At 40.6% G+C, this 14,236-nt stretch overlaps 1 protein-coding gene across 1 annotated transcript in view; it reads right to left on the reverse strand.

The window, feature by feature from the left end:
- Nucleotides 1–14,236, reverse strand: part of frem2a (FRAS1 related extracellular matrix 2a) — a 73,935-nt gene that overhangs the window by 5,710 nt on the left and 53,989 nt on the right. The window contains exons 7-17 of the mRNA XM_030746369.1: nucleotides 12,426–12,575; nucleotides 12,064–12,273; nucleotides 9,770–9,967; nucleotides 9,276–9,440; nucleotides 7,753–7,935; nucleotides 6,584–6,714; nucleotides 5,968–6,126; nucleotides 4,876–5,179; nucleotides 3,413–3,544; nucleotides 2,712–3,043; nucleotides 112–304 (exon numbers count right to left, since the gene is read on the reverse strand). Of these exons, the coding sequence (XP_030602229.1) occupies nucleotides 112–304; nucleotides 2,712–3,043; nucleotides 3,413–3,544; nucleotides 4,876–5,179; nucleotides 5,968–6,126; nucleotides 6,584–6,714; nucleotides 7,753–7,935; nucleotides 9,276–9,440; nucleotides 9,770–9,967; nucleotides 12,064–12,273; nucleotides 12,426–12,575 (2,157 nt within the window). The remainder of the gene's footprint in view (nucleotides 1–111; nucleotides 305–2,711; nucleotides 3,044–3,412; nucleotides 3,545–4,875; nucleotides 5,180–5,967; nucleotides 6,127–6,583; nucleotides 6,715–7,752; nucleotides 7,936–9,275; nucleotides 9,441–9,769; nucleotides 9,968–12,063; nucleotides 12,274–12,425; nucleotides 12,576–14,236) is intronic.

Raw genomic sequence — 14,236 nt, forward strand, 5'->3', positions numbered from 1 at the left:
GAAAAAAAACCCCACACACATTTATTCTGAATTCTGCAAAAACTGGTCTTGTTTCCTGTATGCTGTGCAGGAACACAAACTATAATATTCTGTCTGTCTTGGGGGACATACCCTGCAGCTCTGCCTGTGGGGGGCTGCCGATGCCATCCTTCCAGAGGATGGCTGTATCATACACAAACGTGAGGCGCAGCTCCGACTGCAAATCAAAGTGCTGCCAGCCACCTGTACCCGCAGGGGAGTGGAACACGTAGGAAACATAAAGAGGCACACGCAGGGTCACGTAAGACTGGACCAGGTTCAGCACCTGTAAGGAATGAGTGAAGAATTGGCGATTTTATTTATTTATTTTCAATCAAACAAGCTGATGAACTGAATGCAGCCATAACTGGGAATATGTCAGAGAGCAAAATTAAGCATTGATCGTAAAAGAGGGCACACATTTACTTGATATGTTGTTAACACCAGAGAAATCCTCAGCATGTATGAAAAAGGGTATTATCTTTTCAGATTAAAGGGTGATCGTAGGTCGGTAAGCTATTATAAGTGCAGAGAAGATGTAACAGATGAACACAGTGTTCTCCTCCACGAGGTGTTTCATGTTTGAACTCTTTCACTCCTACTCAGTGCTGTCAAAGATGTAGAAAAGTCCAGTGTGGTACACAAAGAAGCCCAGTGGGCAGTGATGTGGGCTTGGATTGTTTGTCAAAAAGTTTTCCAGGCATTTCAGAACTTATAATTCATGTTGATCAAAACTGAAATGAATGTGTGATCTAAGTAAATATACAAACATTTGAAAATAATTTGATTACATTTGCTTTTTTGGCTTCTTTAAGCTATAAAAAATGTCCAGTGTTCCTCTGTAACGTGCCATCGTTGATGTGTTTGTATAAAAAAAAAGAATCACCACTAGGTGTCTCTGTTCACCAATGTTGTTTCAACAATGTCTGACTTCACAGATTTGAACTCCTTTATGTTCCTGCAAAAGACATAAAGTAGTTCAATTTGACAGAAACTGACTGAAATTGCAGTAAATTATCTTTGTTTGACTTGACGTGAAAATTACTCGATTTGCATAGTCAATAACAAAACTGATTCTGGAGGGGAGAGTAAATGGTGAGAGAAACTACGAGAAACGATTTGGCATAAATGAACAACAACAAAAAAATATATGATTTAGCATTGCTTTGTTTCTCTTCTTTCACAGATCAACTTTTCCTCATCACTTGAGGACAGATGCTTTAAAATCCAGTCATAGTTCTAAAACATCATTTACATGCAAAGCACTGAACCAGAACTGAAATAGGAAATCAAATGCTGGCTCACTGAGAAACAAACTCGCTCTGTCCACTGTTTTTCTTCATCCACTTTCTTCATCCACGTAAAATGAACCCCCCCCCCCCCCCACTATCTTGAAATATCACACTCTTTACTCTTTTTGTAAAATACTATTTTACAAATCCACACACCTCACAAAGAAGAAAAAGTTATGGAGAAGAGCAAAGCTGTTATGAAAAAGCAAAACATGGATCAAGATTATTTCACCCAAAATTCTGAGTTTGTCTCCTGACTTATTTAATTTTTTCCATGCTCTTTGATTTGTCTGGCGGAGCAGCAAGGTAGTGACTGTCTTTTTTGTCTTTTAGCAGTCCTTGAGGAATCTAAGTAACAGTGTGATGATATGGACTAGAGAAAACTGGATGACTTGCATCATGTGTAACTAATTTGTGTTTGTCTGTAGGGACAAGTACATTATTTTTTAGTTTCCATCTATAATTCCTTTTCGCTCTCTCTTTCTCTCTCTCTCTCTCTCTCACACACACACACACACACACACACACACACACACACACACACACACACACACACACACACACACACACACAGCAGTCTGATCAACAGCAACAAGCTCACAGATAAAAAGCTGGAGGAACACAAAAGAACAGCAGGACACGAGCAAGGGAGCAAGGGTCTGTCTCCACAATAACAGGAAGCAAGAGACTAGTCCAGCTCTGTAGAGTATAACATCACAACATTTGCAGCATCTGCTGCAATGATGCAACAGTAGAAAACAGCAACTGGAAGTTTGTTAGCACGTAAATGACAGATTGCCACATTGCCAAAATTTTACATAGTTTTTGACTTTGCCAGTGAGCTCAACAGAAAGAAAGTTTTTTTTAAAAAAAAAGGCAAAAAAAAACTAAGATTCTGGTGTGGGTGCCCACGGCTCCAAGTAAAGTGGTCATCCCGTCATAATTTTCAGAGATTTCATGTGGTTGTAAGCTTTACTGCTCTGTATCGAGAAGAGTATTGAGTATTTATGAGGGACTGACTGGTAGGTTGGCAATTCTTTGTTAGAGCGTGTGTGTTTTGTGAGCGTGTGTGTGCTTTCACACAAAAAACTGTCAATCAAATGCTCGTGTACAAAGCAGGCAAACACATGCACACACACACACACACACACACACGCACACACAAACATGCAGCAAATGAGACATAAAATGCAGGCAAACAGCTCTGGTGCCGCTGAGTCTTTGTGTCCTTCTGATTCACAAGGCTGCAAATAAACTGAACATACAGACAAGCACGCATACAGGTGAACACAAACACGCACAAAGGAGAACGGTCGAACAGATGTACACACAAAGCCTAGATTGGAATTTATACGTTGCGGACAAAGGTACACAAACACACACACACATACACACGCTCACCTGTCCATCAGTCCCTATGGTTCCTCCACAGTCAGTAAGCAGTTCAGACATGTGGTAGTAGCTGGTGAACTCCCAGAGACAGGCTTCAAGGTTGAGGTTCCTGTAGAAGCGCAATGTGCTGTTCCCCCGCAGAGAGCTGCTGAACTGATACGGCGCTGAGTCTCCCATGCTCTCAGGGCTGCCCGTCGACTCAGTGATGAAGCCGTGAGCTGTGGTGACCTCACTGAAGTCAAGCAAGTTAGAGCAGCGGTGGTTTCCGACGCGGGATCCATCGGGACTAAGAGTCAGTTCAAAGTTCATCAGATGGCGAGTTGAGATCGCAGGGAGCATACCTGCCACATAAGGACAAATGATTTTGAGTGTGTCCAACTACCTTTGATATGCCAACTGAGAGAAATGATCATTGAAAAAAAAAAAAGCAGAGGAAAGAAAGAGTAGAGAGATAGTTGAAACTGATGGGGGGTGGGCATGAAGAAGGAAGTAGTGAAAATATGAAGTAGAAGGAAACTGATTAAAAATCAAGAAGGGACTGTTAAGTAGCAGGTGTGCTGGAGGGTTTCTACATCAGGGCTCGGTACAACCTGGCGAGATCTATATTCTAGCTGTCACGCTCCCGAGGAGCCCCAGACGTGAATATTACACACACTACATTACACCTCACTTCATCTGTGGTATGAGTCCTGCCTTCAGCTCCTACATACCATCTATGTGAGGCATGGTGACAGTCACTTTGATGAGGTTAGGGTGTTTTGGGTCGTCTGCTCCAGTGTAGCGTAGCTTGGCAGAGAAAGGCTCGGCGCCAACGGTCCCCATCTTGCGCGGCTGACACATACCTTTTTATGACAGAAGAGCAGAGAAGAGATATTCTAAAGACAAGAATAGACACGAGACACACTAAATATTATTGGAGAAAACAAGATATACTGGCTATGGCTTACAGCTGATTACATTCCATAAATCCTGATTTATTTATTTATTTCTTTGCACATATTACTAATACAATATACTGTTAAATCCCTTTTGTTCATAACCTGCCTGAACTACTACTGAGTCATGTAGTGATTTCCATATTTCTAAGAATACCCTGTGACCACCCTGAGAGAGTGAGTCTGAACTTGTTCCATTTGGGATGTGTAGGTGGAATGAGTGCAGCATAAGTGATAGCATAGCAACAGCAAAAAATAGTTTTTTTTTTTTTTTCCCTTTCCCATTTGAGAAACGAGTGAGAGCTCTGACCCATTCTCATTGCACATAGCATGTAGCTGCATTGGATTATGATTCATTGGGGCTATTGTAACCAATGACAATGGTGTCTGTGCCACTTGATTAATCTTATAAAATAGGACAAAGTTACAGATTAAACAGTGCGTAAAATTAGTTTAAATCTTACCAGCTACAATAAAATTCCACTACATCAATTACCCAATAAATTATTCTTTAAAATTATAACATATGTAGCTTCTTAATTAGGCACTTTTTCTTTTCATATTAAGTACATTTTACTAATAAGCCTTACCTAATTTAATCAAGTACCATTCTGATTACAGGCCTTACTATTTTCCATGGTGGCACTAATACTTTTACTTTAAGATCTGAATACTTGTCCAACACTGTTTGTCATTTAAATAATGTCAAAAAAATAAAAATAAAATAACAATTTCATTGTTTTCATGCTGTTTCTGACTTTTAGCATCATCATCTCTGCTGGCAATGATTTTATATTTTCCTACCCAATATGAGCACTCAAATTGCTTTCTTATAACAAGCCTCACTGTCTATGCCTAAGTAATTTTTAACATAATGCTCACACAGTCACAGTCCAATTGATCAACCGAGGAGCCAGGGATTCAATTAATAGATGACCCACTCTACCTCCCGAGCCACATGCCTGCTTTGTTTGGTCTATATACTTGCAGGGAGGTCCCGGAACAGAGCCAAATATAAATTGCAGATTGAATACCAATCCTGCTTTGACAAAAGTTGCCCTGACTGAATGTATAGTAGGTTCTTTTTATTCAAAAGCACAATACCTGACCTCTTGTGATGCATAGAGCAAATTCCTTTTCACTTTCGAATTTATGGCTGAACCCCTGTATAATGCATTCTCCAGTATAAGACCTGGAAACAAGGGACAGATAAGAGTTATTCATTTTTTGGTCCTCACCTTCCTTCTGGCTGATTGTGACAATAGGGCTGCTAAGCTCTAAGCCCTCATCCCCATTAGAATTAACAGCCCTAGCAGCACACTGGACCCTGGAGCCTGCTTGGAAGTAGACTGAATCCAATGTGATCATCTTGGAGGATGTAAAGAATGTGTCAAAGTCCACCTCCCTCATGGGACTGGTGACGCCATCAGGGCCAGCTGGGGCACTGATGAGCCAGCGGTAGCGGGTCAAGGTGTTGTTGATGTGCTCGCTGACACAGATAGCGCCTGTCCTGTCATAATCTGGGTATTTTGTATTGCAAGCCTGAAGGATGGATAAGGAATTTAGCAGGAGTAGGTGGGTAAGCAAGGACAGCAGAGAGATGGGGAAAGATACAGAAGATGCCGGAGGAAAGAGGGAGACAGAGAATACAAACGAGTAAGTGACTGTTGCCAAGGAAATCCAGATGTTTCAGTGTGTGATATTTTCACATTTGTGCTCTTGGAAAGATTTTTTTTTTATAATTGGAAAGCTAGAGATACTGGATGGAGGGGAAAGCTCTGAATAGATTCTGTAGATTTCCTTTGTAAACCTGTTGACACTGAGCTTCCTGCTACAGCACTCAACACTTCAATTTCGACAAGACTTCTTCATTTTGTCTCTCCAGGGAACCTCCTACGCAGCTGACCACATTGCAGGAAAATAAACACACATTCACTCTCTCTCTGTCTCTCCCTCGCTCTCACAACACGCACAGACACAGTTCCAGCCACATTCAGCAGTCACCTGAGGAGCAAATGGCTTAACACATCATGACAATCCACTTAAGTTTCTCACTGTTTTCAAGAGTGGAAGAGATTCTCCTGAGTATGAGAGCATGACGACTGCGGCCTGCAAAACTGTGTAATGTTTGTTTTAAGAACAGAGTAACCAATTCCTGGAGAACAGCTTGTAGCGATGCTACCTTCATTACAGAAACAGGAAACAGTTAATAAATTTAACTGCTTTTCTGGGTGTTGCTAGAAGGTATGCTTTTGTAGAGTGAGCAGTACTATTGCAAAGATATCTCCAGGGCCACTTGTGTCCCTAAATACCATTTCAGTTTGACTCACTGTGACACAGATGACCGGATAGCCGGCTGGTGGGTGGAGGCTGTCTGGTGTCCTGGCGACACCATCGTAATGGAGCAACGACACCACATGAGGAAGGGAGGGAAAGGTGACATCAGCCATGCTGTTGGTCTCCTCGATGTAAACGATCACTTTAGTCACCTGGTCCAGAAAAAGAGCTTTAAGAACTACTGACACAGAGGTGTTTGAGACACAGTGAGTTATTATCAGGAATGCTCGCATCATTATCGCAGTCAGGGCTCATTCCCAGCTTCTGTTTTTTAACTCTGTTTTATTTCTCTCTCTACTCCTTTCTTCTGCTGGCTGTTCTTTTTTTTTTTTTTTAACATAATCTATTATTTATTGTGAAATGTTTTCATTGCCCTTTTGGTCGCAACTACAGTAAAGTGCTGCTGTTGCCTGGGCCAGGACTCACTTGTAAAAAAGATCCCTGATCTCTCTGGGACTGACCTGGATAAATATGGGTCAAATCAGGGGAAAAAAAAAAAAAAAAAGCTTTTAATCTTTTTACTTTTTCATTAAGCTTTAAACTCCTGAGCTGTCACTTTGGATTTTATGTGATCGCTCTGGGACGATTAAGCAGGAAGACAATTCTGACCTGCGTTTCAGCCACCATGTTTTCATCGGGCTTCAGATGGAGAGTAAATGCTTCCCTCATTTCTCGGACTCCATCAAACAGCACCTCCACCTCCACCACGTGCTGTTTATCCCCCTGTTTAAACTCAAGGTCTGGGCCCACACAAATAGGAAAACACACAAACACCAGGGAAGCAGTTTAAAATGTAGCTGATTAGCTGTAGAAAAGGCACATGACATAGCACAAATAGATGATATTAGAAAAATGGACCGTATTGATCAATATGTCTTCTGAAGATAAAAATAATTGACTTCCAGGCCCTGATTTCCACCTCTTTTTGCTGAATTTACATTTTTACAGAAAATAAAAAGGCCTCACAGATTAACCCAATGCACATTTTATTGCTTCAGAAGAATATATCACTTAGCTAAAAAGCATTGCAGGTTTCTATTTGCATAGTGCCAAAGGTGGTCCATCTCCTTGCACGGTAAGTAATAGAGCTTTGCATTAGAAATGTGCTGCGGTGAGAAAATATTGTGCAATATGAGAAATTCACGGCTGTGTGATTCAAAACTGCGGGGAAATTTTAACGGTGGGTAGGCAGGTATAATTTGAATTGACTGAATGTATTATATAAATATTTCAAGCCTTGATTAAGCTTAGAAAAGTTACTTTGGGCTAAAAGCTGAACAGATAGAACAAAAGACCTCATCCTGCTGACATGAAGAACACTGAAATTTTATTAAAAATTACATAAACCCCCACTGGACTATTGCAGAAATCACCGTCCTCCATTTGAGATAAAATTATGAATTAATGACCCTTGGCCAAATAAAACCCTTTGCCCACTTTCATTAGTCTAACATTCCTATAGGGACCCTTGTTTCACACTTGTCAGAACCTCTCTGCCTGCTGCAAATGCATAATAGAAATCAATCAGAAGGATATCTGTATGCCATTAAGTGCAAATTTGGTGTATCTTGTGACTACTAATGGTGCTGTAAAGTATTGTATTTACGAGTGGGTTACTGAACGTTTTGCTGAACATGTTTTAATACCACTAACACGCCATGTCAAGTGAATAAGAAGAAGAGAAAGACGGCGATTGGTCTTTAATGACAGCTTAAAAAGAAAAAGTGTGCACTGCTTTTAATCATATCACACCGTAAGAGGATATGTGTAGGATTTACCTTGAGACACAGGGTAATAGTCTTCGCCTGAGATTGCCGACCCATCTTTAGTGTGAACACGAACCACCGACACTTTTGATGTGTCTCCCACTCGGACCACAGGGATCCTCACCGTGGCTACGGTGCTGGCTTCTTTCGGTTCATTAACACTGAACTTGGTGTCCAAAAAACGGATGATGGGTTCTAAGGTGGACAGAGTTATAATACAGGGCAAACTCACTGAACTGCTGACACAAAAATGTAAATAAAAACAAAATGCAACATTTTTTCAAATGTCATAAATTCATAATAGAACAGACGTGTTACTAGTTCATGAAAACTTCATTTTTTCATTTTGAATATGATGGCAGCAACAAAAAGTCTTGGGGGCAGGGCGGGGGGGGGGGGGGGGGGGGGGGGGGTATCTCATCTTCTACAGTACATAATCTGAGAATCAGGAGAAATGTGTATCCAGTGATCTTCAGGCCCTCTTGGGTAACACTGCAGAGAAAACAGAGATGATTCTGTCTTTGAAATCACTGCATGGGCTCACTTGCAGAAATTGGTATCTGTGAACACAGTTCACTTCATTTTAAGTGGAAAATTAAGTTAAAAAAGACTGAGTGAAGGTGTTCTGTGACCAGATGGATCAAAACTTAAATGCTCTTTTTGGAAAACATGAACGCTGTGTCCTCTGGATTAAAGTGGGACCGTCCGGCTTGTTATCAGCACTCAGTTCAAAAACCTGTATCTCTAATGGTATGGGGGTGTGCACATCTGGAAAGGCAGCATCAATGCTGAAAGCAACATATGCTCCCATCCAAATAATGTCTTGGATATGCAAGAGAAGTATGCTAAACTGCATACTGCAGCTATTACAACAGTACAGTTTTGTAGTAGAAGAGTCCGGGTGCTGAACTGGCCTGCCTCCAGTCCAGACCTTTCATCAGTTGAAAACATTTAGTACATTACGAAGCAAAAAATATGACAAAGACCCAGGACTGTTGAGCAGCTAGAATCTTCTATCAGTCAAGAATGGGACAAAATTTCTGTCACAGAAGTCCAGCAGCTGCTCTCCTCAGTTCCCACATGTTTACAGACTGTTGTTCAAAAAATGAGGGGATGCCACACAGTGGTAAACATAGCCTCGTACCAACTTTCTTGAGACGTGCTGCTGCAATCAAATTCAAAATGAGCTGGTAGTTTTCTTAATTTGGTCCATTTTCTCAGTTTAAACATTTGATATATTCTATTGGGAATAAAATATGGGTTTATGAGATTTGAAAATCATTGCATTTTCTTTTTTAATTTACATTTTACTCAGCGTCCCAACTTTTTTGGAATTGGGCAGCCCCAATTTCAAAAAAGTAGTAATTCCAAAAATGAGTACTTGGTCATCAACATTAATGATAACAATTAGAAATTAAAACATGTGTTCAGGTATACATTGCATTTCCTCTGTGATTTATATATTCATAAATACTATTTATCTGCTTCCAGTTCTAACACAGTTAATTCCTGACCTTTTCCTTTCTTCCACTTACTGTCTGCTGTGTCCTTGATTTTCACAAGTGTCTCATTCAGAGCTCCAACTGATGCACCAAAATGTGAATTGCTCTTTGGGTTCCCTAAAACCAACCGGAGCTCTTCTCCGTCCTCATACAGCGTGTCATCAACCAGTGACAGAATACACGGCTTCTCCACCTCGCCTAGAATGTGCAGCAACATAGTTGACAAGACATAACGTCAAAAAAATCTGAAATGGAAGAAAAAAGTTTTCATCTTTTTTTCTCTGTAGAGCATTTAATATCTTATGTGATGAATCAGTTCCCCAATAGTTTCAGAAAACTGTTTGCATGCTGAGTATTTTGGAAAAAAGAAAGAAAAGAAGGAACTGTTAAAGCAGTAGTTAATGTGTAATTTATTTATTTATGGGAAACTTGTTTATTCAACTGAAAAGTTGTCAGCTTTTACAGGACAAGAAACAAAGAAATGTAGTGAAAGCATGCATGACGTAGCTGTGCAATAACTGAAGTACCTGGTAAGAAACTGATGGTAGAGGCATCTGTGTTTGGTCGCTCATCAAAGTCTGAGGCGACCTGTGCAGAGCCCTGACGGGTGTAACAGCGAACAGAGGATTTATGTCTGATGTCACCACTGCGGTACACTGTTGCTGTGATCTGGCCATCACTCTCCTCTCCACTGTACACCGCCTCACGAAACTGGACCTTTGGCACTGTAGTCAAAATGATAGTTCAGTCATTTCATAAGACAAACGCAGCAATAATTTCTCCCTTGCTGGATAAGCTGAAATTAAAAACCAAATAAAATAACATAGCTGTCACATCAAGCTTTTATTCTGACTGAACGTCGGTAATGAGTGCTGTGGAACTATGAACAGAAACTGTGACAAATTAATTGTAACTCTGCATTTACTAAAGCAGCTAAAATGAAATCTGCAGAACTTTCTAAAGCTTTCATGTAAACACTTGGAACATCTTATATAATATCTTTATTTCTACAACACTTTTCAAAGTGCTTCACAGTTGGAATAAATGCATACAGAGACATCGTCAGCCATACAGTCTAATATCCATTCCAACATACGCATTTCCATACATGCAAACAGAAGTAAACTATGGCCCAAAATGACTGAGGGAAGATTAAGGGAGAGATAACCTGTAAACATGAGTTTTCAGTAGTCGTTTAAAACAAATCACAGATTCAGCCGACCTAATAGGCTGAGGAAGGCTGTTCCAGAGTTTGGGCATTACAACCTTAAAAGCGTGATTGCCTCTGGTTTTAAAGTAAGCGCAATTAAAGTAGTAACTATTACGAGGCCTTGATCAGATGATCCGAGAAGTCGGCTGCAGTGATAAGGTCTCAGTAGCTCTGATATACAAGCAGAGGCCTGTCCACGTACAGATGTGGTCAAAGGTTTACATACAGTCATCATAGATGTGAATGTCATGATTTCTTTGAACTGTTCTTCCATTTCCATTCAATGATTGTACGGCATACATCTTTAATGACTTTAAAAGAACAAAAATTGGGAAAAAAGACCCAAACTGTCACCCTCAGATGAGAGGAGATTGATCATGATGTTCAGGAACAACCCAGGAACCACCAAGACTCAAGCCTGCCATGAACTGGAAACTGCTGGAACACCAGTGTCGCGGTCCACAGTGAAGCCAGTTTTACATCGTCATGGACTAATAGGGTGCCGACCACAAAAGAAACCCCTGCTCCAAAATCAACACCTTCAAGCTTGACTGAAATTTGCAGCTGCCCACATGAACAGGCCAAACGCCTTCTGGAGAAAAGTTTTATGGTCAGATGTGACAAAGATTGAGCTATTTGGCTACAGTTAAAAGAGGTATGTTTGGAGGAGTAAAGGTAAGGCTGTCAAACCTCAGAACATTGTACCAGCTGTCAAACATGGTGGTGGTATCATCATGTTCAGGGGCTGTTTGCTGTCAGTGGTAGTGTGTGTTGCAAAAAGTGGATGGGATAATGAAGAAGGAGAACTACCTCCACATTTTTCAACTTCACCTCCAATCAACAATAGTTGAAACTTGGAGACAATTGGATGTTCCAACAGCACAATGATCCCAAACACACATGAAAACAGTTTTGGAATGGATAAAGCCAGCTAACATTAAGCAGCTGGAATGGTATTCCCAAAGCCCCAACCTCAACCCCAGTGAAAAATTGCAGACTATGCTTAAATGCTGGGCCTGTGCCAGGAAATCAACCAATTTCAATGAACTCTACAGATTCTGCCAAGAAGAGTGGTCAAATATCCAGCCAGAATTATGCCAGAAGCTTGTTAAAGGCTACCACAACAATCTGGTAGAGGTACAAGTTGCTGAGGGACATTTAACCAAATATTAATGGGGGTGTATGTGTATCTTTGAGCCTGTATGTATACTTTTGGCACTATGTGGCAAGAATAAGTGTGAACCAGCTAGTTTTTGTTAGCAGCCTTGCTGCTGCATTCTGCACCAATTAGAGAAGGGCTACGGATGACTGAGAGATGCACATGAAAGGTGAGTTACAATAACCAAGGCAGGAGAAAATTAAAGCGTGTACTAAAAGTTTGAGATGATTGAATGACAGTGAAGGTTTGATTTTGCAATATTTCTTAGATGGAGGAAACAAGACTGGATAAGCTTAGAGAGGTTCAAAATTCAGATATTCTATTCTAATGTACTTCCAGTGGCAATTCTAACACTTTGAGAATGTGAGTTTGAGTTAATCGCATTAATCAGAAAGTAAAAATGTCTTTATGAATGTTTTTATGAAAATTCTAGGCAATATTAAATGACTTACAGTCAGATACTGAGTCATTTATGAAGACTGTAGCCTTTCCAGGTTCTCCCAGGATGCCATTCACTGGCATTTGCAAAATGAGCTCAAAGCTCTCAATCCCCTCCAGCTCTGGCTGTCCCAGGTCATCCAGGATGATTACCCTGAATGTCTGCATGCTGACGCCTGGAGCAAAGTCAAGGTTGTGACTGATGCCCACATAGTCAATACCAGCTGCAAGAAGAAAGGTTAAAAAAAAAAAAAGTATATATATATACATAAGGTGTTGAGCAGACATACAGAATGCAGATAAATGACAAATAAAAATGGTCAATTCAATTATTCTTATCTGCCAGAAGCAATCCTTTAACTGCATGGAAACTTACCTTCTGCAGAGACAGGCTCTGCCTTGCAAGAGCGAACAGTTACAGCTGCAGATTTGGACAAATCAGTTCCCGTCCTCCACACTTTAATCTCCACATACCCATCGGTCTCATCCACACGATACTCTACCTCTCCAAAGTAAAACACTGGAACTGGGGAGCCAAAAAAAAAGTTTTTTGAGTTGTTTTTAATTTCTAGACTCTGAGATAGTCAATATTTGGAGGCTGTTAAGGTCAGCACACACTTTGCTTTTTTTAATACTACTGCTTGTGCCTCTAGTTGCATTAAAACTTGACAGGTGTAGCGTGTACCTCATATGATCTATATTAGCAGCAGGAGTTATTTTAATTTTTGTTTAGTGGTACTGTTATTTATTTTCCCACTTGTGTTACCATAAGTGGATCTATAGCTCTATAGCTCTGTAGATCCATCAGCAGCCACCAACAGTCTGGCATGATTCATTTGTATAGCCAGTAGCTGTACACAGCAGTTAAAAAGTGAGAGCCCATTAGTCTCAAGTTAAACTCCAGGGGAGTGTGACCTTTCAACCTTTATTGTCCCTAAATCCAAAGAAACTGTTAATTTGAATTGTTTCCTCTGACAGAAGATTTAAGTACTTTTTACAGACAGGGATGCTGTTAACACTGAAAACAAAGCTTGTGTGTGCGAGTCTTTTTCCCTGACTGTAAAGCAGTGAGATGGAGAGACAGAGAGAATGCAGCCCCCCCAGACTGCTCAAAGGCTTGTTTGAACTCGGATTGTTTCCTGAGGCAGCAAAGTGGAGGCAGTCCAGTGTGTATTTGACAGCTTCATCTTTCACAAGCCCCCCTCGTCAAGTCATAAAATGTGACAGAATAAAAGTTCGTCTGTCTCCATTTTAAACTGGCTTGTTTTCTTGTATTCGGGTATTCTTGTATTCTGGCATATAATCCAAAAATAGCACGTGTGTTACCGTGTTTTTATGCCATGATCAAACGCTTAACAGTCCTGAGATATTTTTTTTTCTGAACATTACTCTACTGATATATGAACTTTCATATTTTATTTATATACTTTAACTAGGCCACATCACAAAAGCTAAGTGGAGTACTTAACAAAGGGACTGAGAAAAAAAATCTGCGGTTTCATTTTGACTGCCAGCTTCACATAATAAGTGACAGCTCAGGGTAATAATATCCAGTGAGTATCACACATCAAGTGCAGCCTGTGCCCTCTCGCCCCATCTAAAGACTTCTTTCCTCAATGCATCTGTCTTTCTCACTTACCTTTTCGTTACCTAACATGCATCACGGGCTTGTAATGCAAATAGAATTTGTGTATTTGCACAATGGAAGAGCCAAATAAAGAGTAGCTGAATGTGTAGGTAGGAAAAACACATGGATAAAAACATCTGATCATAAACACTGGTAAACAGAGTGGGGGGTGGCGTGTAGCATATCTTTAAACACTAAGTGCAAGCAAATCAGCTCATATTCTTTTTATGGTTCCTCTTATGGACACTTGTGCTAGGATGCTAATAAACATGTCTGTATTCACACCCCCCCCCCCCCCCCCCCCAAGAAAAAAAAAGAAAAACAAGAGCTAGTCGAGTGATGACTGATGAATGAGAACTGCATCCTCGCTCCCCTCTGGGACAACGCCTGCGGTTTAGCACTCTGAAGTGTGTGTCAAGGCTGAGGAAGGTGTAAAGCCAAATTATGATAATTACTAGTGTGGGGGTGTCTGTAGCCATTTGTGTGTCACTGCACCTTTAAATGCAGTTTGTAGCACATTCTCAGCTGTCCTGTAAAGAAGGGGCCTGTTTTTTTGCCCA

This window comes from Archocentrus centrarchus, chromosome 14 (genome assembly GCF_007364275.1).
Source record: "Archocentrus centrarchus isolate MPI-CPG fArcCen1 chromosome 14, fArcCen1, whole genome shotgun sequence".
NCBI classification, from domain to species: Eukaryota; Metazoa; Chordata; class Actinopteri; order Cichliformes; family Cichlidae; genus Archocentrus; species Archocentrus centrarchus.